We start from the raw sequence: 23,181 nt of genomic DNA, 5'->3' as shown, positions 1-23,181 counted from the left end.
AGGGGTACTGGAAAAATGTAACAAGGGTTGCAGATTTTGGGGAATATTCAGAGGTGGAAACTTTCCGTGGGAATTAACGGGAATATATGGGAATTAATATTAATACCATTTAAATATAGATGTTTTTTTTGCATTGGATATATTTACCATATCATATTTATATCACCTTTATTTAACCAGGTTGGCAAGTTGAGAACACCTTTATTTAACCAGGTAGGCAAGTTGAGATCAAGTTCTCATTTACAATTGCGCCCTGGCCAAGATAAAGCAAAGCAGTTCGACACATACAACAACACAGAGTTACACATGGAGTAAAACAAACATACAGTCAATAATACAGTAGAAAAAATCTATGTACAAAGTATATATACAATGTGAGCAAATGAGGTGAGATAAGGGAGGTGAAGGCAAAAACATGGCGAAGTAAATACAATATCGCAAGTAAAACGCTGGAATGGTAGATTTGCAGTGGAAGAATGTGCAAGGTAGAGATCGAAATAATGGGGTGCAAAGGAGCAAAATAAATAAATACAGTAGAGGTAGTTGTTTTGGCTAAATTATAGATGGGCTATGTACAGGTGCAGTAATCTGTGAGCTGCTCTGACAGCTGGTGCTTAAAGCTAGTGAGGGAGATAAGTGTTTCCAGTTTCAGAGATTTTTGTAGTTCATTCCAGTCATTGGCAGCAGAGAACGAAGGAGAGGCGGCCAAAGGAAGAATTTGTTTTGGGGGTGACCAGTGAGATATACCTGCTGGAGCGCGTGCTACAGGTGGGTGCTGCTATGGTGACCAGTGAGCTGAGATAAGAGGGGACTTTACCTAGCAGGGTCTTGTAGATGACCTGGAGCCAGTGGATTTGGCGACGAGTATGAAGCGAGGGACAGCCAACGAGAGCGTACAGGTTGCAGTGGTGGGTAGTATATGGGGCTTTGGTGACAAACCGGATGGCACTGTCATAGACTGCATCCAATTTATTGAGTAGAGTATTTGAGGTTATTTTGTAAATGACATCGCCGAAGTCGAGGATCCGTAGGATGGTCAGTTCTACAAGGGTATGTTTGGCAACATGAGTGAAGGATGCTTTGTTGTGAAATAGGAAGCCAATCCTAGATTTAACTTTGGATTGGAGATTTTTGATGTGAGTCTGGAAGGAGTGTTTACAGTCTAACCAGACACCTAGGTATTTGTAGTTGTTAACATATTCTAAGTCAGAACCGTCCAGAGTAGTGATGTTGGGCGGCAAGGTGCAGGCAGCGATCGGTTGAAGAGCATGCATTTAGTTTTACTTGTATTTAAGACCAATTGGGGTCCACGGAAGGAGAGTTGTATGAAGATGAATATGAAGACCGAGACATAAACCTTTTACCTTATCATAAGTAGACATAATTGCAAATGATTAAATCCTTTCAATATAATTTTTTTTAAACAATTTAGTTACAAATTCAAATTGAATTAAATGAGTTGACTCTTCACATGGGATGATTTCACTGAACAACAAATAAAGGGAATATTGAATGATCCCCAATGATCCATCGCATCTCCCAAAAATGTTTTCAACGTGCATCTGTAAAATGATAGTCTAGAAACTAAGGCTTTTGGTTGTCTTCCTCTCAGACTTCCATGGCTTCTCCCTGGACCTGCTCAATGTCCACCTCTTGAACATCAGACTCTGAGGCCTCATCTTCACTGTCACTTTCCAACCTTGTTGAGGATGGCTTGTTGTCAGGCTCAAAACGCCTCAAATTTGCCCAGACAGCTACCAATTTTTCAACCCTTGTTGGTCAGCCTATTGCGTGCTTTGGTGTGTGTGTGTGTGTTCCCAAACAAGGACGAGTTGCGCTCTGAGGCGGCTGATGTTGGTGGGATTTGGATGATGGAGGCAACAGGGGAAAGGGCCTCAGATCCACAACGTCCCTTCCACTAGGTGGCTGATGTAATATGGCAGTCGTGCCAACAAATCTCATCTCCAACCCAAAGCCCTTGCTTGGAAGTGGACTTCGCCAGACTGCCAAGAACCTTGCGCTAATCCAGGCCAAGGTGGTAAGACACGGTAGTGATGACACCATTGGCCTGGTTGATATCTGCATCAGACAGGATGGTCTTGCCAGCATAATTGGGGTCTAACATGTACGCTGCGTCATGTATGGGCTTCAGGCAGAAGCCTGAACATCTCTTCATGCTTTTTGATGTAATTCAGAACTGCAGTTTCCTCTGCATAGAGCAACAGTGAAGTGGGCAGGGCAATACAGATTTCTTCTCTTACATCTGTAAGCAGAGTCTGAATATCAGACAGGATGGCATTGTCTCCCTCAATCTGTGCAATGGTTACTGCTGTAGGTTTCAGGAGTTTCAGGCTGCTTACCACTCTCTCCCAAAATACATCATCCAGGAGGATCCTCTTGATGGGGCTGTCCATATCGGCAGGCTGTGATATGGCCATTTCTTGGAGACTCCTTCCCCTCCAAGAGACTGTCAAACATGATGTCAACACCACCCCCAATGGGTGTTGCTGGGCAGCTTCAATGTGGTGCTCTTATTCTTCTCACTTTGCTTGGTGAGGTAGATTGCTGTTATAACTTGATGACCCTTCACATACCTAACCATTTCCTTAGCTCTCTTGTAGAGCGTATCCATTGTTTCCAGTGCCATGATGTCCTTGATGAGCAGATTCAATGCACGACCAGCACAGTCAATGGATGTGATGTGAGGGTAGGACTCCTAGGACCAAGCAGCCTTCATGTTCACAGCATTGTCTGTCACCAGTGCAAATACCTGCTGTGGTCCAAGGTCATTGATGACTGCCTTCAGCTCATCTGCAATGTGAGACCAGTGTGTCTGTTGTCCCTTGTGTCTGTGGTCTTGTAGAATATTGGTTGAGGGATGGAGATGATGTAGTTAATTATTCCTTGCCCACAAACATTCGACCACCCATCAGAGACTGCTTTCTCTATGATTTGCTTGACCTTCACTTGAACTCTGTTGAACTCTGCATCCAGCAAATTAGTAGATAAAGCATGTCTGGTTGGAGGGGTGTATGCTGGGTGAAGAACATTCAGGAATCTCTTCTAATACACATTGCCTGTGAGACTCAAAGGTGAAGCAGTTGCATACACAGCTCAAGCAAGACATTCATCAGCATTTCTCTTGCTACGTTCCTCCATTGAGTCAAAAAAAACTTCTGATTCCAGGAGGACCATGAGCTGTTAATATCGATAAGGTGTCTGATTCATCATTTTCACCTCGAATAGAAGTAGAGAGATTTTTGTCAGAGGTTGTTTGTTGTGAAAGTTTCCGACCCTTTGCAACACTAAATGTAACATTCAAATAGTATAGAAACCACCAGGGAACCTCTGTGCCAACTCTAATATACAGAGATACTTTAACTCTCGTGATCTACTGATTAGACCAGTGAACCATCTGTCTTGTTTTCAAATAAATCAAACATTTACTACTTTGATGTAAAGGTCAAAAGTACTTATTCAAAAGGGTCTGTGTTTTGTGTTCAAGGCATATGCTTTTGTGATTATTTTTTCCAAGCCTCTCTGTGTCTGTGTCCTCCCTCCAGAACATCCGGTCCAAGGTGGAGCTGACCGTGTGGGATCAACCTGAAGACCTCAGTCTGTCCTTCACTGCCACCTGTCAGGACGGACAGCCTCTCCCAGGCCTCAGGAAGTGTGCCGACCTCAAGATTGGAGACACGGTGAGTCCTACATAGGCCTCCCGGCTTTCCATGGATTTTCGCTATGTGGCCAGGCTGGAAAGTCAAAATTGGCTGTATCTTAAAAATGTATACTGAACAAAAATATAAACGCAACATGTGAAGTGTTGGTCCCATTTTTCACGAGCTGAAATAAAATATCCCAGAAATGTTCCATATGCACAAAAAGCTTATTTCGCTAAAATGTTGTGCACAAATTTTTACATCCCTGTTGTGAGCATTTCTTCTTTGCCAAGATAATCCATCCACCTGACAGGTGTGGTATATCAAGAAGCTGATTAAAGAGCATGATCATTACACAGGTGTGCTGGGGACAATTAAAGGCTACTTTAAAAAGTGCAGTTTTGTCACAACACAATGCCACAGATGTCTCAAGTTTTAAGGGAGCATGACATTGGCATGCTGACTACAGGAATGTCCAAATGAGTTGTTGCCAGATAATTGAATGTTAATTTTTTTGACCATAAGCCGCCTCCAACGTCGTTTAAAACCCCTTAATTTAACCAAGAATGCAGTTAAGAAAATCCCTAACAAAGTAAGGGATAAGAATAACAAATAATTAAAGAGCAGCAGTAAATAACAATAGCAGGGCTGTATACAGGGGGTACCAGTACAGAGTCAATGTGCGGGGGCACCGGTGTCGAGGTAATTGAGATAATTATGTAGATGTACTTAGAGTTATTAAAGGGGCTATGCATAGATAACAGCAGAGAGTAGCAGCAGCGTAGGTGGGGGGGAAATGCAAATAGTCTGGGTAGCCATTTGATTAGATGTTCAGGAGTTTTATGGCTTGGGGGTCGAAGCTGTTTAGAAGCAAATCAAATGTATTTATAAAGCCCTTCGTACATCAGCTGATATCTCAAAGTGCTGTACAGAAACCCAGCCTAAAACCCCAAACAGCAAGCAATGCAGGTGTAGAAGCACGGTGGCTAGGAAAAACTCCCTAGAAAGGCCAAAACCTAGAGAGGAACCAGGCTATGAGGGGTGGCCAGTCCTCTTCTGGCTGTGCTGGGTGGAGATTATAACAGAACATGACCAAGATGTTCAAATGTTCATAAATGACCAGCATGGTCAAATAATAATAATCACAGTAGTTGTCGCGGGTGCAACAAGTCAGCACCTCAGGAGTTAATGTCAGTTGGCTTTTCATAGCCGATCATTAAGAGTATATCTACCACTCCTGGGACAGGTAGCACGTCCGGTGAACAGGTCAGGATTCCATAGCCGCAGGCAGAACAGCACTAGAAGCCTCTTGGACCTAGACTTGGTGCTTTGGTACCGCTTGCCGTGCGGTAGCAGAGAGAACAGTCTATGACTGGGGTAGCTGGAGTATTTGACTATATGTATGAACCTCCTCTGACACCACCTGGTTAACGAGGTCCTGTATGGCAGGAAGCTTGGCCCCGGTGATGTACTGGGCCGTATTCACTACCCTCTGTAGTGCCTGTGGTCGGAGGCGGTGCAGTTGCCATACCAGGCAGTGATGCAACCCATCAGGATGCTCTTGATGGTGCAGCTGTAGATCCTTTTGAGGCTCTGAGGACCCATGCCAAATCTTTTCAGTCTCCTGAGGGGGAATAGGCTCTGTCGTGCCCTCTTCACGACTGTCTTGATGTGCTTGGACCATGTTAGTTTGTTGGTGATGTGGACACCAAGGAACTTGAAGCTCTCAACCTGCTCCACTACAGTCCCGTCGATGAGAATGGTGGCGTGCTCGGTCCTCCTTTTGCTATGATCCACTATCATCTCCTTTGTCTTGATAACGTTTGGCCCACGGTGTGTTCTTGCCATTTTAGATGGAATGCATTCTTCCCTTCCTTTGTTTCAGAAAAACAATCATGTCAGGGGACGTGGGATCACTGCACATCTGAATCGCTTTGAATTCTGCACTGTCGATATATTGGCCTCAATTAGAGATTTGTACAGGATCTATTGAAACTCTTAACGTGGGGCTACTTTGCGCCAACACGCAGAGGTCCGACCCTGTGCAATTGTTCTTCCCAAAGCCCCAGTGTCTCCCCCACTCCCTTACTGATTCCTTATTTGTCTTAATTGAATGTTGGGATGGGGAGTCTGGGACTGGGGATTGGGGCTGAATTAATAATGGTAGTGAATGGGGGGAATCCCATCTCTCTATTGCCAGGGTGATGGGTCTTGTGGAATTGTTCTTCCCAAAGCCCCAGTGTCTCCCTCACTCCCTCACTGATTCTTATTCGTCTTAATTGAATGTAGGGATGGGGAGTGGGGATGGCGTCTGAATGAATAATGTTAGTGAATGGGGGGGAATCACATCTCACATCTCTATGGCCAGGGTGATGGGTTTAACTCTTGTCTTTTGTTCTGCAGTGGGGGAATTTGCTGTGCAGGCCTCTGAGTGCCAATCTGTCCTCCTAAAGAGAACATGAAGCAGCCGAAAGCCCAGGGGCTCGTTACCAATGCATCTCCCTCCCCTCTGACCTTGTCCTCCATTGCCTTTTGAGAAGGAGGCGAGGAAAGAGGACATGAGGAATCAAGGAAAAACGTATTGGGAAAGTGTCCCAGGTGTCAGTCACATGGTATCTGTCCCAGATGGCACCCTATTCCCTATGTAGCACACTACTTTTCACCACGGCCCATAGTGCTCTGGTTAAAAGTAGTGCCATTTATAGGTAATACGGTGCCATTTGGGACATAACTAGGGTCTCTTGCTGCAGCCTCGCTGCGGGGCCTGATGCTGCATGTCAATGTCCTCACAACGAGTTTGTTGGTGAAACCAGAGGCGATGGACGAACAAAGATCACATGGTAACAGACGTGTGTTTGCCCCAGTGTAGAAAGTTAAGTCCATATCCTATTTAAGGCAACACTCTCTCAAACCCTGAAGAGTACTAAATATGTCCCATACGTACAAACAGATTAGGCTGTTAAGACTACATCAACACACTCCCTGTCTATCAGGCTCTGTCTCTCAGGGAGTATGTTGTTGAATGCCACGGTGAAGGAGACAAAGTACAGTTTTTTAGTTTAGTTTATTTTATTTTTACAGGGACAGTGCACATTAATCAACGTTTCAGTAAAAGTGCCGGTTTTAGCCAGCCGGCTAATTTTCAACCGCAGTCCCTGGGCAGGTTATTAAAAACAATTACAATATAGACAATAGCGCCATAGAACAAGCAAGACATAGCAACATAGGACAAGCAAGACATAGCATACAGACAGAGCAACATAGAACAAAAAGCAGCAAAACAAAATCCATAAAAGCAACAAAGTGTTTCCACACCTCACAAGCTACAGACAACAGACAACATGGAAAGCGGCAACACACAGCTAGGGACCATGTTCACAAATCTGATTGACCTTTAGCCAGGTCTTCAAGCATTTTGTAAAAGTGTGATATGTGGTGCAGTTATGTGTGTCTGATGGCAGTGTATTCCAGACATGGGAAGCTCTCACAGAGAATGCAGATTTACTAAAGGTGCTTTTCCTTAGGGGAACTATACAGTCACCTCTCATGGCAGACCTTGTGGATCTGCTGCCATATGTCTGGGTTTTCTGTTTAACTAAAATATTGAGTGGAGGGGGATCCAGGCCATTAAGGATCTTGAATACAAGACATGCGTCGGTGTATTGCACAAGATTTTCCCAACTCAAGAGCTCATGCTTTCTAAGGATGTGACAATGATGATGGCTATTGGGCTTCCTATCAAGCACTTTGAGAGCCTGTTTGTAGACAGCCTGTTTGAGAGCCTGTTTGTAGCCTGTTTGTAGACAGACTGAATCTTTAAGGAATACCTAGGATAGGTTAAGTAATCCCTCTCACCCCACCCCCCCTAAGTTTTAGATGCACTATTGTAAGTGACTGTCCCACTGGATGTCATAAGGTGAATGCACCAATTTGTAAGTCGCTCTGGATAAGAGCGTCTGCTAAATGACTTAAATGTAATGTAATGTAAATGTAATGTAAATGTTTTAATGTTGTACAGCAAGCTTGGGCCCAACTAGTCAAGCAGTATGTTAAGTGGGGGAGTATCATAGAATTGAAGTACAGTTTTGCTACCTCTGTAGTCAAACAATTTCGTATAAATCGGAAATTAGCTAGGTTGAATTTGGTTATTTGAATTACCTTTTTCACATGCTTTTTAAAAGAGAGGTTGATGATGTATGTATGATGCCAAGGTACTTAAAATCGGATACCACCTGGAGCTTCTCCCCTGACACATAGACATCTGGCTCAGTAGCATCTGTTGCCCTCTTTGTGAAGAACATGCAAACAGTTTTTTTCACATTGAGATGCAAACACGAGTCACTGAGCCACTTTGTAACCTGGACCATTACAGTAGTGAGTTCTTGTGCAGCTTGTTGTTTGCTCTTTGCATGCACATATATCACTGTATCATCTGCATACATTTGAACTTCAGACCCAGTACGGACAGAAGGCAGATCATTAATGTACAGGCTGAACAGGAGGGGCCCCAGTATTGACCCTTGGGGCACGCCCACATCATAGCTACGAGTGGGCGACAGCTCATTGCTCACTCTGACACACTGAGTTCTGCCTTCAAGGTATGATTTCATCCATCTCAAGGCATCAGGGGAAAAGTTGAACTTGGACAATTTTGTGATGAGAATCTCATGGTTAACAGTATCAAAAGCCTTCCTTAGGTCCAGAAACACAGCCCCAACAGCACCCCCTTTGTCCATCTTGGACTTCACATTTTCCAGAAGAAAGCAGTTGGCCGTTTCTGTGGAGTGTTTCGCTCTGAAGCCAAACTGCATGGAGTGTAATGTGAAGGGGCTGTTGTTGAGGTGGGCAATCAGTTGTTCTGCTACACACTTTTCAACAACCTTTGACACCACAGGTAGTATACTAATGGGCCTGTAGTTACTCACGTCAGCAGGGTCGCCTGATTTAAAGATGGCCGTTATAATGGCTGACTTCCATACCCTTGGAAACACACCGAGACCAATAGATGTGTTGGTGACCTTAGTAATGGGGCCAATGAGTGACTCTTTGTAGTTTTTAAGAAAGGTAGAGTCCATCCCAAACACATCTTTGGCTTTAGAGTTCTTTAGTGAGCTAATCACCTTGTTCACCTTTGACTCAGAAACCTCCCTTATGATGAAGACAGGTTGAGTGTCATTCACTAGCACTGAGCCCAAGAAATCAGTGGAGGGGTTCTGTGTCAGTAACCTGACAGAGTCAATAAAGTAGGAATTGAAGGCTAGAGGCATTTTAATCGCATACTGCAGGACATTTCTCCTTAGTAACAATGATCTCTCAAATGTGAAGACAACTTCTTCAGGGTTAGGAGAATCTAATAGAATTTACCACATATAATTTTGTCTTGAAATTCAGAGTACTATCAAATGTCATTGTCAAAGATGAGAATAGTTTTCCCCTGAGTAAAGGAGATTGTCCTGCTGGGCTACCGTTTACAACATAAAAATTAGTGTGTTTTGGCAGCCAGCGTATCACAGCTGTATCAACTTTTGCTCATGCATGCAAGCACACACACCGCATCTGCCCCCCCCCACCACACACACACACACTTAATTTCTCTCAACCTCTGAGCTAACAGGCCAACTGTGTTACGCAGGCAACTCTTTCATTGAGCCAGACTCAATGAAAGAATCATCTGCTGCTCCCTCCACTCCACTTCTCTATTCCAGCCCTCTGTCCCAATCACAGCAGTGATGTCCTGTGATTTGCAGATGGCGCTGACAGATATGGCAGCTCTGCTTCTATTTTATTTTTTTGTGTTATTTCTTACATTATTAGCCCAGAATTTGTTTTGTGTTATTACATACATCCAGAAATAACTTTTGGATATCATAGCAGCGGTAACTCACCAGCATTACGACCAGGAGTGCGACTTTCCTGAGTTGGATGCTTTGTTCGTACCCCGCAGGGCAATTGAACTTGTTCCAGAGGCTGCTCCGAAACACCGCTGGCGGGGAAGATGTATTCGGAGTGGACTTCTAGTCCGACTCGAGAGGCACGCACACCACCCACCGCTTCTGAGTATATTACTCGCTAATGTTCAGTCTCTGGATAATAAAGTTGATGAGCTCAGGGCGAGGATTTCTTTCCAGAGAGACATCAGGGATTGTAACATACTCTGTTTCATGGAAAAAATGTCTCTCTCGGGATATACTGTCCCTGTCCATACAGCCATCTGGGTTCTCAGTACATTGCGCAGACAGGAATAAAAAACTCTCCGGGAAGAAGAAAGGAGGGGTGTATGTTTCATGGTTAACTACTCATGGTGTGATTGTGATAATGTACAGAAACTCAAGTCCTTCTGTTCACCCGCCCTATAATACCTCACATTCAAATGCTGACCGTATTACCTCCCAAGAGAATTATCTTCGGTTATAGTCACAGCCGTGTATATTCCCCCTCAAGCTGATACCACGACGGCCCTCAAAGAACTACACTGGACTTTATGTAAACTGGCAACCACATATCCTGAAGATGCATTTGTTATAGCTGGGGATTTTAACAAAGCAAATTTGAGGAAAATGCTACCGAAGTTCTACCAACATCTTGACTGTAGTACTCACGCTGGTAAAACATTGGACCACTGCTACTCAACGTTTATAAAATGCCTACAAGGCCTTCTCCCGCCCTCCCTTCCTATAGGCAGAAACTCAAACAGGAGGTACCTGTGCTAAGGTCTATTCAACGCTGGTCTGACCAATCGGAATCCATGCTTAAATATTTTTTTCATCACACACACTGGGATATGTTCGGGTAGCCTCTAAGAATAACATCAACGGATACAGTGACTGAGTTCATCAGGAAATGTATAGGGGATTTTGTACCCACTGTGACTATTAAAACCTACCCAAACCAGAAACATTTACATTTACATTTAAGTCATTTAGCAGATGCTCTTATCCAGAGCGACTTACAAACCATGGATAGATGGTAGCATTTGCACAAAACTGAAAGCGCGAACCACTGCATTTAACCATCGCAAGGTGACTGGGAATATGGCCAAATACAAACAGTGTAGTTATTCCCTACGTAAGGCAATCAAACAGACAAAACGTCAGTACAGAGACACAAAGTGGAGTCACAATTCAACAACATGAGACGTATCTGGCAGGGTCTACAGACAATCACGGACTACGAAGGGAAAACCAGCCACGTAGCGGACAGATGTCTTGCTTCCAGACAAGCTAAACTCCTTCTTCGCCCGCTTTGAGGATAACACGATGGACTGTGGGCTCTCCTTCTCTGTGTCTGACGTGAGTGAGACATTTAAGCATGTTAACCCTCGCAAAGCAGCCGGCCCAGACGGCATCCCTACCGTACAGACATATTCAATCAATCCCTATCCCAGTCTGCTGTCCCCACACGCTTTAAGATTGGCACCATTGTTCCTGTTCCCAAGAAAGCCAATGTAACTGAACTAAATGACTATCGCCCTGTAGCTCTCACTTCTGTCATCATGAAGTGCTTTGACAGACTAGTCAAGGATCATATTACCTCCACCCTAACTGTCACACTTGACCCACTTCAATTTTCTTACCGCCCCAATAGGTCCACAGACGATACTATCGCCATCACACTGCCCTATCCCATCCCATGGACAAGAGGAATACGTATGTGAGAATGCTGTTCATCGACTAGAGTTCAGCATTTAACACCATAGTACCTTCCAAACTCATCATTAAGCTGGAGTCCCTGGGTCTTGACCCTACCTTGTGCAACTAGGTCCTGGACTTCCTGACGGGCCGCGCCCAGGGGGTGAGGGTAGGAAACATCTCCACTGCGCGGATCCTCAACACTGGGGCACCACAAGGGTGCGTTCTCAGCCCCCTCCTGTTCACCCATGACTGCGTGGCCATTCACACCTTTGCAGACGACACAATAGTAGTAGGCTCGATTGCCAACAGCGACGAGCTAGCCTACAGGGAGGAAGTGAGGGCCCTCTGAGTGTGGTGTCAGGAAAATAACGTCTCACTCAATGTCAGCAAAACAAAAGAGATGATCGTGGACTTCAGGGAACAGCAAAGGGAGCACCACCTATCCACATCGACGTGACAGCAGTGGAGAAGGTGGAAAGTTTTTCACACTGCCTTATCCCATCTGGACAAGAGGAATACCTATGTAAGAATGCTGTTCATTGACTATAGCTCAGCATTCATCACCATATTACCCTCCAAGCTCATCATTAAGCTTGGGGCCCTGGGTTTGAACCCCGCCCTGTGCAACTGGGTCCTGGACTTCCTGACGGGTCGACCCCCAGGTGGTGAAGGTAGGAAACAACACCTCCACTTCGCTGATCCTCAACACTGGGGCCCCACAAGGGTGCGTGCCTAACCCCCTCTTGTACTCCCTGTTCACCCATAACTGCATGGCCTGGCACGTCTCAAACGCAACAGAAGTAGGCCTGATTACCAACAATGACGAGGCAGCTTACAGGGAAGAGGTGAGTGCCCTGGGAGACTGGTGCCAGGAAAATAAATAACCTCTCACTCAACGTCAACAAAACAAAGGAGCTGATCGTGGACAGGAAACATCAGAGGGAGCACACCCCTATCCACATCGATGGGACCGCAGTGGAGAAGGTTGAAAGCTTTAAGTTCCTTGGCGTACACATCACTGATGATCTGAAATGGTCCACCCACACAGAGTGGTGAAGAAGGCTCAACAGTGCCTCTTCAAACTCAGGAGGCTGAAGACATTTGACTTGGCCCCTAAAACCCTCACACTTTTAGAGATGCACAATTGAGAGCATCCTGTCGGGCTGTATCACCACCTAGTACGGAAACTACACCGCCCGCAGTGGCAGGGCTCTCCATAGGATGGTGTAGTCTGCCAAACGCATCACCGGGGGCAAACTACCTGCCCAGGACTGAAAACAGCTCTTATCTCAAAGCCACCAGACCTGTTAAATAGCCATCACTAGCCGGCTTCCACCCGGTTAAGCAATCCTGCACCTTAGAGGCTGATGCCCTATATATAGTTGAAGTCAGATGTTTCATACACCTTAGACAAATACATTTAAACTCAGTTTTTCACAATTCCTGACATTTAATCCTAGTAAAACTTCCCTGTCTTAGGTCAGTTCGGATCACCACTTTATTTTAAGAATGTGAAATGTCAGAATAATAGAGAATTATTTCTTTCAGCTTTTATTTCTTTCATCACATTCCCAGTGGGTGGGGAATTTGACAAACAATCAATTAGTATTTGGTAGCATTGCCTTTAAATTGTTTAATTTGGGTCAAACCTTTCGGGTAGCCTTTCACAAGCTTCCCACAATTTCTCCTGACAGAGCTGGTGTAACTGAGTTAGGTTTGTAGTCCTCCTTGCTCCCACATGCTTTTTCAGGTCTGCCCACAAGAATCTATAGAATTGAGGTCAGGGCTTTGTGATGGCCACTCCAATACCTTGACTTTGTTGTCCTTAAGCCGTTTTGCCACAACTTTCAAAGTATGCTTGGAGTCATTGTCCATTTGGAAGACCCATTTGCGACAAAGCTTGAACTTCCTGACTGATGTTTCCATCCTCATGATGCCATCTATTTTGTGAAGTGTACCAGTCCCTCCTGCATCATAGCACCCCCACAACATGATGCTGCCACCCCCGTGCTTCACAGTTGGGATGGTGGTGTTCGGCTTTCAAACCTACCCCCTTTTCCTCCAAACATAACGCTGGTCATTATGGCCAAACAGTTCTATTTTTGTTTCATCATACCAGAGGATCTTTCTCCCCATGTGCAGTTAATACAGGTATTGAGTGGAGAACAGGAGGGCTTCTTAAAGAAAAACTAACAGGTCTGTGAGCCGGAATTCTTACTGGTTGGTAGGTGATCAAATACTTATGTAATGCAATAAAATGCAAATTAATTACTTAAAAATCATACAATGTGATTTTCTCGATTTTTGTTTTAGATTCCGTCTCTCACAGTTGAAGTGTACCTATGATAAAAATTACAGACTACATGCTTTGTAAGTAGGAAACACTGCCAATTTTGCAGGTTATCAAATACTTGTTCTCCCCACGGTATATATTTCCATTCTTTTACTTTTAGATGTGTGTGTATTGTGAATTGTTTTTAGATACTACTGCACTGTTAGAATACTACTGCACTGTTGGAGCTAGGAACACAAGCATTTCGCTACACCCATAATAACATCTGCTAAATATGTGTATGTGACCAATAGACTTTGATTTGATTTGGTTACGTCTTTTTACTCCAGCAGATTTATCTCATAGCTACTAGTTTCCCTAATGAGCCAGTGTTTGAATGAGCTAAGTTCCTCGTGACTCACATGTCCCCTAAATCTCATTATCTCGTTAGAAAGAGGACTAGCTGTAGTGGACGAGGAAGAGACGGGCCGACAGACTTTCCATGTGTTATGCTGTAGTGGACGAGGTAGAGCGACTGGCTGGCAGGTCTTCCATGTTGTTATGCTGTAGTGGACGAGGTAGAGGGACTGGCTGACAGGTCTTCCGTGTTGTGTTATGCTGTAGTGGACGAGGTAGAGCGACTGGCTGGCAGGTCTTCCATGTGTTATGCTGTAGTGGATGAGGTAGAAGGACTGGCTGACAGGTCTTCCATGTTGTGTTATGCTGTAGTGGACGAGGTAGAGCGACTGGCTGACAGGTCTTCCATGTGTTATGCTGTAGTGGACGAGGTAGAGGGACTGGCTGACAGGTCTTCCATGTTGTTATGCTGTAGTGGACGAGGTAGAGGGACTGCCCAGGAGGAACATCCCGCAATTTTGCAGTCATGTCTGGTTCTTCAGCTATGAATGTTGTTTTGCTGGTGCATATGGAATAAAGTTGTTTTGTTGATTGTCTTTCTTCCATGACTCGTGTTTCCTTGGTAGCTTAGAATACCACTTTGGTTTGGAAAGATGTCGCAGGGTGATGATGTCATGACTGTTTACTCCTCCACAAAGCCACTCCAACACACATTGCTCATTATCATGCAGCAGTTTTGTATTAGTCTTTCCTCCGCCTTCGAAGTGTTCAGGATTGTTCAGTCTTTTAGGACACACAGAGGCTCTCTCAGCATGGTCTCTGACCTCTTCATCACTAGGCATGTTGATGTTCGCTTCTTATTGAACGAGGTAGGCTAACGCTGAGATGCATCTGTAAACTCCTATGGCATCTAATAACATAGTAGTTAAATTCAAATAAATGTCAAATGTATTGGTCACATACACACGGTTAGCAGATGTTAATGTGAGTGTAGCAAAATGCTTGTGCTTCTAATTCCGACAATGCAGTAATATCTAACAAGTAATCTAACAATTCCCCAACAACTACCACTACCACACACAAATCTAAAGGAGTGAACAAGAATATATACATATAAATATATGGATGAACGATGGTCTACAGCCATGTCTCAGGGTTAGAGGAACTGGAGAAAGAAGATATAGCCAAGGAAACCCAGAGGAAGAGAGATGAGATCATGGATCCTGAGTGACAGGGCTCTGCTCTGTCCCCAAAAGACTCAGATCTGTGAGTTACGTGTGGAGCTGAAGCCAACATCAACACAGCCCTAACGTCCAAGTGTTTGGCTTTGGGGCTGCAGTCCAAGAGGGGGCGTTAGTCTTTGATGGGAGCTGAACCCCTCACATCTTCACATCCCACGACCTCTCCGGTCTCCTGCAGACTGGTGTAGTGCTCCTTCCCTGATCTGGATCCACTGGGATGTGGATGAGTGGCTCCCAAAGATGGCGCCGTACTGGATGGCCGCCGTTTTGCAAGCTCCTCTTTCCTCTATTCCTCCATTCTACTGGCTACTAGTCACTCAATAATAAGATGGATGACCTCCGATCGTGGCTTTGCTACCAACGGGACTCTCAAAACTGCATTATTATTTGCTTTTAAAAACATGGGTGTCGGACAAGATACTCCCCCATGGCTATTTAACTCAATGGATTCTCCATTCATCGGGAGGACAGGACAGTGGAGTCGGGGAAATTGGGGGAGGGGTGGGTTCCTCTACATATCACCAACTGGTGTGATAACTCCAGCGTGGTGGAAGTGTCGACCCACTGTTCACCTGTCTTGGAATACCTGATGGTCAAATGCTGACCCTTCTACCTCACGAGGGAGTTTTTAGTTGTTATCATGACTTGCATACATTCCACCTCAGGACAAGAAAAATAAAAAGCTGGCACTTAATGAACTGTACAAGGCTATAAACAAGCAAGAAAATCTACATCCAGAGGCTGCCTTTCTGGTTGCCGGCGATTTTAATTCCGCATCACTGGGACTAGTGATGCCCAACTTCCATCAATACATCTCCAACCCCACTAGGGGCGATAAAGTCCTAGACCACTGTTATTCTACCCATAAGCAAGCATACAAGACCCTCCCTAGTCCGGCATTCTGCAATTCAGATCATGACTCCCTACTCCTGCTTGCTGTTTACAAGCAGAAACTCAAACAGGAAGTACCCATGACTCGCTCCGTTGAGGAATGATCACCAGAATCTGAGATTATCCTAAAGGACTGCTTTGCTACCGCTGATTGGAATATGTTTAGAGACTCTGCCGATAACATTGACATGCTAACCACCTCTGTCACCAGCTTCATTAGAAAGTGTATTGGCGACGTTGTCCCCACGGTGAGGATTCGCTGCTTCACCCATTAAAAGCCCTGGATTAACCCAGAGGTTGGCGGTAAACTAAAGGACAGGGCTACCAGACACAGAGCCATCGTAGACAACCCTGAGGCTAAGGCCGAGGACAGAAATAAGTACAAGAAGTCCCGTTATGACCTCCGCAAAGTCATAAAACGTGAGAAAGGACAATATAGGAATAAGGTGGATTCATACTACACAGCCTCCGACGCCCACCGCATGTAGCAGGGGCTACAGTCCATTACAAAGGAAGACGACTGTATGCACACGTGGACAACAACAACATAGTGCCGGGTGTGAGGACCATCACTGACTTAGAGGATTGGGTGATCTTGCTCTCTGTGGCTGACGTGAGGAAGGTCTTTAAACAGGTCAACACTTGCAAGGCCGCGGGGCCCGATGGTATTCCAGGGCGCATTCTCAGAGCTTGTACAGAACTGCTAGCAAGCATATTCATGGTGATTTTCAACCTGTTTATCTTATATCCTGTTGCCTAGTCACCTTACCCTTATACATATCTACCTCCATCACCCCTGAACATTGTAAATATGGTATTGGAACTGACCCTGTATATAGTATGCTTACTCCTATACATATCTACCTCCATCACTCCAGTATTCCTGCACATTGTAAATATGGTATTGGAACTGACCCTGTATATAGTATGCTTACTCCTATACATATCTACCTCCATCATCCCTGAACATTGTAAATATGGTATTGGAACTGACCCTGTATATAGTATGCTTACTCCTATACATATCTACCTCCATCATCCCTGAACATTGTAAATATGGTATTGGAACTGACCCTGTATATAGTATGCTTACTCCTATACATATCTACCTCAATCATCCCTGAACATTGTAAATATGGTATTGGAACTGACCCTGTATATAGTATGCTTACTCCTATACATATCTACCTCCATCATCCCTGAACATTGTACATATGGTATTGGAACTGCTGACTCAGCCACATCAACTCTTCTCTGAACTCTATCCGCCCTCTCTATCTCTTTATCTTGTTCTTCCCCTTTCCTTCTGAACTTGCTGTCTCTGTCTCAGTGTGTGTCTCTGTGTTGGTGTGTGTCTGAGTTAATTAAGTCCACATGTATAAAAAACAGCTTGCAGGTCATATGTAATACACAGGCCAATCCCAGCCAAGCCTAATGAAAGCAGAATAGATTCTGAGTCATATGGAGGAAGATAATGAAAATGTAATGGTTCCAGGTCAAGGTGGCCATTTTTTTAAATCCACTTATGAATAATAGTCACTATTGCATTGTTTTTTGTAAGGCCCAACTCCTTGATTGAGAAGTGTTCTCAAATTGTAGCACATTTTTTTTCTCTAGTCCAGTCCATATACTGACCCTGTTGTACTGTTCTTCTTTCTTCCAGGTGTCCTTCGACGTGAGTATAGACGCCAGAGGCTGCCCCGCCCCAGGTACCCAGCAGAGTTTCACCATCAAGCCTGTGGGCTTCAAGGATCGTCTGGAGGTGTCCGTGGACTACCGCTGTGCCTGTGGCTGCACCAACCAGTCCCAGGCTAACAGTACCCACTGCAGCTCCATTGGACAGTACACCTGTGGTATCTGCCACTGTGACCCGGGCTACCTGGGTGCCCGCTGTGAGTGCCAGGAGGGTGAGGCTGGCAGCATGTACCTGAGCGCCTGCAGGCAGGCTGAGGGGATGCAGATATGTGGTGGGAGAGGGGAGTGCAGCTGTAACCAGTGCCTCTGCTATGAGTCAGAGTTCGGGAAGATCTACGGGACCTTCTGCGAGTGTGACGACTTCTCCTGCGCTCGACACAAGGGCATCCTCTGCTCGGGTATGTGTGCATGTATTACAAAGGAAATTAGTATCCTGACAAACAGTAGTGCTTCATACAGTACTTGATAGATGTGCAGAAAGAAACCCTGAACAAACCTTCCAAGAGCCTTACATGTGTGGTTATTTAGGGTGTGTCTGTTGGCTTGTGCTTTCATGTTGATGCAAAGTTAATGTTTTCCTATCGTATCTTTCTCTGGGCTGTGTGAGTGCACTGAGTGCTCTAGAACCCAGGAGAGTTGTGGTGGGTGTGTGCAGGATTCAGGAATACTTTCTACTACCAGAACCAGAGCTGAAAGATCCATTTTGTGTTCCGTTCTTAACAAAACTATTCTCCTCCATCCACCAACATTCTCCTCATCTTTCTTTCATTATTTTTGTTCCCCAGAGCATAAATGTACTCTTTTGATTTAAAGATGCATGCCCTGATGTCAACCACAATTGATGTCAAATGTTCTCCATCCTGAAGGTCCTGCTTAAAGTCCATGCATTAGATGTCTGTTACACTGGTCAGCAGGCAGGCAGGATTGCTAGCTGGGCGTATAACTGACTGAGTGACACACTAAACAGGCTGTCCTATTACGATTCCCAGAACATCAGGTCCAGTCCAAGCAGCCTCTGTGCATTTTGGGTCGAGACCTGCTGGATGTTGGCCCAGGCCCCCTGGTTTACCAAATCACAGAGCGAGCTTTGTAACAGAGGCCTCGCTCAGTGCTTTGTGTATTCCCAAATACTGTGGGGGTTATACCCAGTTAAAGTGCCTTGTTTAATTTATTCAGCAGAGGCGAATACACAATGGCCATTTGTTGATTGTCGGTCGGACCATAAGCAGGCCCTCTGAGTAGCATGTAAACTGGGATGGGGGGGGTATTTAAATGTTAACAGTCCAGTACGCTCTGTGGTCCCCCACACTCTCTCTCTGTCGCTCGCTCTCTCTCACACACACACACACACACACACACACACACACACACACACACACACACACACACACACACACACACACACACACACACACACACACACACACACACACACACACACACACACACACACACACACACACACACACACACACACACACACACTTCTCCTCCTCTCTGTTCATGGTTCTCAATCTGTAATGAGTTCCAAATGATTCAGAATGATAGTCCTCTCCCACACTTCTCTGGCATGGTTACTTAATCGCTGAAGAGTATAAACACTAAACAATGTTGTAAAAACATTCTGTGTCCCAGCACTGGTCTCCTAAACCCACAGATGGTAATGGGAAGGTTCTGCCTGCTCTGTAGCGGGTCCCATTCCCCTCCTGTTAAATGCTTTAAAACAGCATTGTACACAGTTTAGGTTTGTTAATGCTGCGCTGATAAAAGCTAATTTGCTAACCTGTGCTGTGCTGTGTGGTGTTGAGAAAAGCACGCTGGTTTGGATTGAACTGCAGTAGGATCCAGACTGATTACCTGCTAAAAGGAATTCGGTTTGAGGAAATACATTGGTGCGGTATCCTGGATGGGTTCTCTTTTCTAGCTTAATTCTGCCAGCCTTTGCATCATTACAGCGAGGTCTGGAAGTAATCTGGAAGGGAATCTTGTTGTTTTTGAAACAGTACCGCACCACCTTATCAGTATAATGGAACAGTAGGTACCGGCTTTATTGATCTGACACCGCTATTTGGGCAGAACTCACCTGTGTCGGTATTGAACATTAAATAGGTATTTGTAGGAACCACTGTTAGTATTTTTTTAAAGCGGCAGGTAGCCTAGTGGGTAGAGTGTTGTGCCAGTAACCGAAAGGTTGCTAGATCGAATCCCCGAGCTGACAAGGTAAAAATCTGTCGTTCTGCCCCTGAACAAGGCAGTTAACCCACTGTTCCTTAAGTGACTTGCCTAGTTAAATAAAAGGTTAAAATAGTACTGATGAATGAGTGTTCGCAGGTGACGGGCTCTTTCTTAAATATCTTAAAATCTCTCAAATCAAATTTGATTTGTAACGTGCCGAATACCACAGATGTAGATCTTATCGTGAAATGCTTATTTAGAAGCCCTTGCAGTTCAAGAAATAGAGTTATATATTTACTAAATAAACTAAATCAAAATGTAACACAAAAAAATGACCATAAGAATAATGAGGCTAAATGCAGGGGGTACCGGTCCCGAGTCGATGTGCGGGAGTACAGGTTAGTCGAGGTAATTTGTAAAGTGACTATGCATAGATAATAAACAGTGAGAAACCCAGCCTGAAACCCCAAACAGCAAGCAATGCAGATGTAGAAGCATGGTGGCTTGGGAAAAACTCCATAGAAAGGCCTGAACCTAGGAAGAAACCTAGAGAGGAACCAGGCTATGAGGGGTGGCCGGGTGGAAATGATAACAGAACATGCCCAAGGTGTTCAAATGTTCATAGATGACCAGCAGGGTCAAATAATAATAATCACAGTGGTTGTAGAGGGTGCAACAGGTCAGCACCTCAGGAGTAAATGTCAGTTGGCTTTTCATAGCCAATCATTCAGAGTATCTCTACCGCTGCTGCTGTCTCTAGAGAGTTGAAACAGCAGATCTGGGACATGGTAGCACATCTGGTGAACAGGTCAGGGTTCCACAGCCACAGGCAGAACAATAGCACGACCAGGTGGACTGGGGGAGAAAGGAGTCATCAGGCCAGGTAGCCCTGAGGCATCGTCCTAGGGCTGTGAGTGAGTGACTCAATCTTAGTCTGATTCAATCTTAGTCCTGTATTGATGCTTTGCTTGTTTGATGTTTCATCTGAGGGCATAGCGAGATTTCTTAAGTGTCCGAATTAGTGTCCCGCTCCTTGAAAACTTCAACTTTAGCCTTTAGATCGGTGCGGATGTTGCCTGTAATCCATGGCTTATGGTTGGGATATGTACGTACTGTCACAGAGGGGATGATGTCATCGATGCACTTATTGATGAAGCCGGTGACTGAGGTGCTATACTCCTCAGTGGCATTGGATGAATATTGGGAACATATTCCGGTCTGTGCTAGCAGTCCTGTAGTGTAGCATCCACATCATCTGACCATTTCCATATTGAGCGAGTCACTGGCATGTCCGGCTTTAGTTTTTGCTTGTAAGCAGGAATCAGGAGGATTTAATTATGGTCAGATTTGCCAAATGGAGGGTGAGGGAGGGTGAGGGAAAGTGAAGGTGGACTAGTTTTTTTCCCCCCTCTGGTTGCATGTGACATGCTGGTAGAAAATGAGGTAAAACGGATGTAAGATTGCCTGCAATAAAGTCCCCGGCCACTAGGAGCGCCACTTCTGGATGAACATTTTCTTGTTTGCTTATGGCCTTATACAGCTCGGTGAGTGCTGTCAAATCAAATCAAATCATAAATCTAATTTTATTTGTCACACACATCAGTTTGTGGTGGAATGCTTGTGCTTCTAGTTCCGACAATGCAGTGATAACCAACAAGTAATCTAACTAACAATTCCAAAACTACTGTCTTATACACAGTGTAAGGGGATAAGGGTACATAAGGATATATGAATGAGTGATGGTACAGAATAATACAAATGAGACCTCTCTTGGTAGATAGTGTGGTCTACAGCTTATCATATGCTACTCTACCTCAGGCAAGCAATACCTCGATACTTGTTTAATATTAGACATTGCGCAAGAGCAGTTATTAACAAATAGACACACACCTCCGCCCCTCGTCTTATCAGATTTAGCTGCTCTGTCCTGCCGATGCACGGAGAAGCCAGCCAGCTTCGTTTAGCCATGTCTCGGTGAAACATAAGATATTACAGGTTTTAATGTCACGTTGGTAGGATAGTCTTAATTGTAGATCGTCCAGTTTTATGTTTTTTACAATGATTGCACGTTGGCCAATAATAGTGGTGGTGTACCTACTCATCTTCAAATTCTTACAATGCACCCCGCCCTCCTCCCCCTTTTTCTCTGTCTTTCGCTGTTCGGATTTACAGAAGCTATTTTCGGTCATAAGAGACGGTACTGTAGCAACAACAGTATGTACAAAATGAGTTACAAACAATGCGAAAAAATACCACAGTTGGATAGGAACCTTTAAAATGGCAGCCTTCCCACTCAGCGCCTCTCCAATTCTTTGAGATTAGTGCAATGAAGATGAGGAGATTAGGAAAGGACAGAGTTTAGACCATTGAGAAAGGGTGAATGACACCAGTATACTTGCCCTCCTCAGGGTTTAGACCTACAGGAGGCTGTGGGGGTCAGGGGTTAGAGAGCAGACTTACAGGTGGACAAGCGGATCGATTTAGCAGCCATGACTACATTAGGAAGCTGAAGCAGCTCTGCCTCTCTAGGGCCTAGACCATCTTCCCTCTCTTTGACTCTTCCCTGCTTCACTCCCTCCGTTTGATGTGACTACTGTGTTACTGGGCCAAAAGGCATGCCAGGACCAGGCCAGAACTCCTTCCTGCAAGGGGATTGGTTCTTGCTTACTCAATAAAAGACAGCTGTGGAGTGAGACAGGAGTGAGCCCAGCTCTGAGGTTGTACCGTAGTAGTTTTTTAAACAGAAATGTTTTATTGCCATTTTAAAAACAAAGATACTTGACTCTGCCAACCTGTAGCATCTTCTATTTGTGTTTCTGGAATATTGTTATAAACAGTAATTGAGCTTTTACCTACATTTCATTATCTATTGTGAAGTGACTTTTCATGATTGTGGTTTATGTTTTTGGATATGGTGTTTCCTTCTGCTCCTGGATAGCCTCTTGATGTTGTTTGCCCTGGCCGCCTCCAAGTAGAGTGTGAGTGAGGATGACAGTCTGGCGTAGACCAGGCACGCTCCACACCCAGCGGTTGCTTTTGTCATGTCTGTGCTGCCTGGTGCTGGTACTTTGGGGATGCAAGGTAGTGCCAAGCCAAACCTCCATAGTGCCTAGCCGCCTACACAGTTGTGCTTTCTGGCCAGTGACTGTCAGCTCTAAACACCTGAACCAATTACACCCACATAAAACCCATTATTCAATCAACTGGTGTATGTAATGTAGTTGGCAATGGTTCAATGAAATATTTCAAGGACTTTGCAT

At 44.8% G+C, this 23,181-nt stretch overlaps 1 protein-coding gene across 2 annotated transcripts in view; it reads left to right on the top strand.

Moving 5' to 3' along the window:
• The window catches only part of LOC124048046 (integrin beta-5-like), a 93,998-nt gene that overhangs the window by 14,903 nt on the left and 55,914 nt on the right, over positions 1–23,181 (top strand). For both annotated transcript variants that reach the window (XM_046368431.1, XM_046368439.1), the window contains exons 9-10: positions 3,564–3,698; positions 17,715–18,144. In XM_046368431.1, the coding sequence (XP_046224387.1) occupies positions 3,564–3,698; positions 17,715–18,144 (565 nt within the window). The remainder of the gene's footprint in view (positions 1–3,563; positions 3,699–17,714; positions 18,145–23,181) is intronic.

Source organism: Oncorhynchus gorbuscha, linkage group LG01 (genome assembly GCF_021184085.1).
Source record: "Oncorhynchus gorbuscha isolate QuinsamMale2020 ecotype Even-year linkage group LG01, OgorEven_v1.0, whole genome shotgun sequence".
Lineage (NCBI taxonomy): Eukaryota > Metazoa > Chordata > Actinopteri > Salmoniformes > Salmonidae > Oncorhynchus > Oncorhynchus gorbuscha.
Note: the sequence above shows the minus strand (reverse complement) of the source record. Positions and strands in the feature narration are given on the sequence as shown.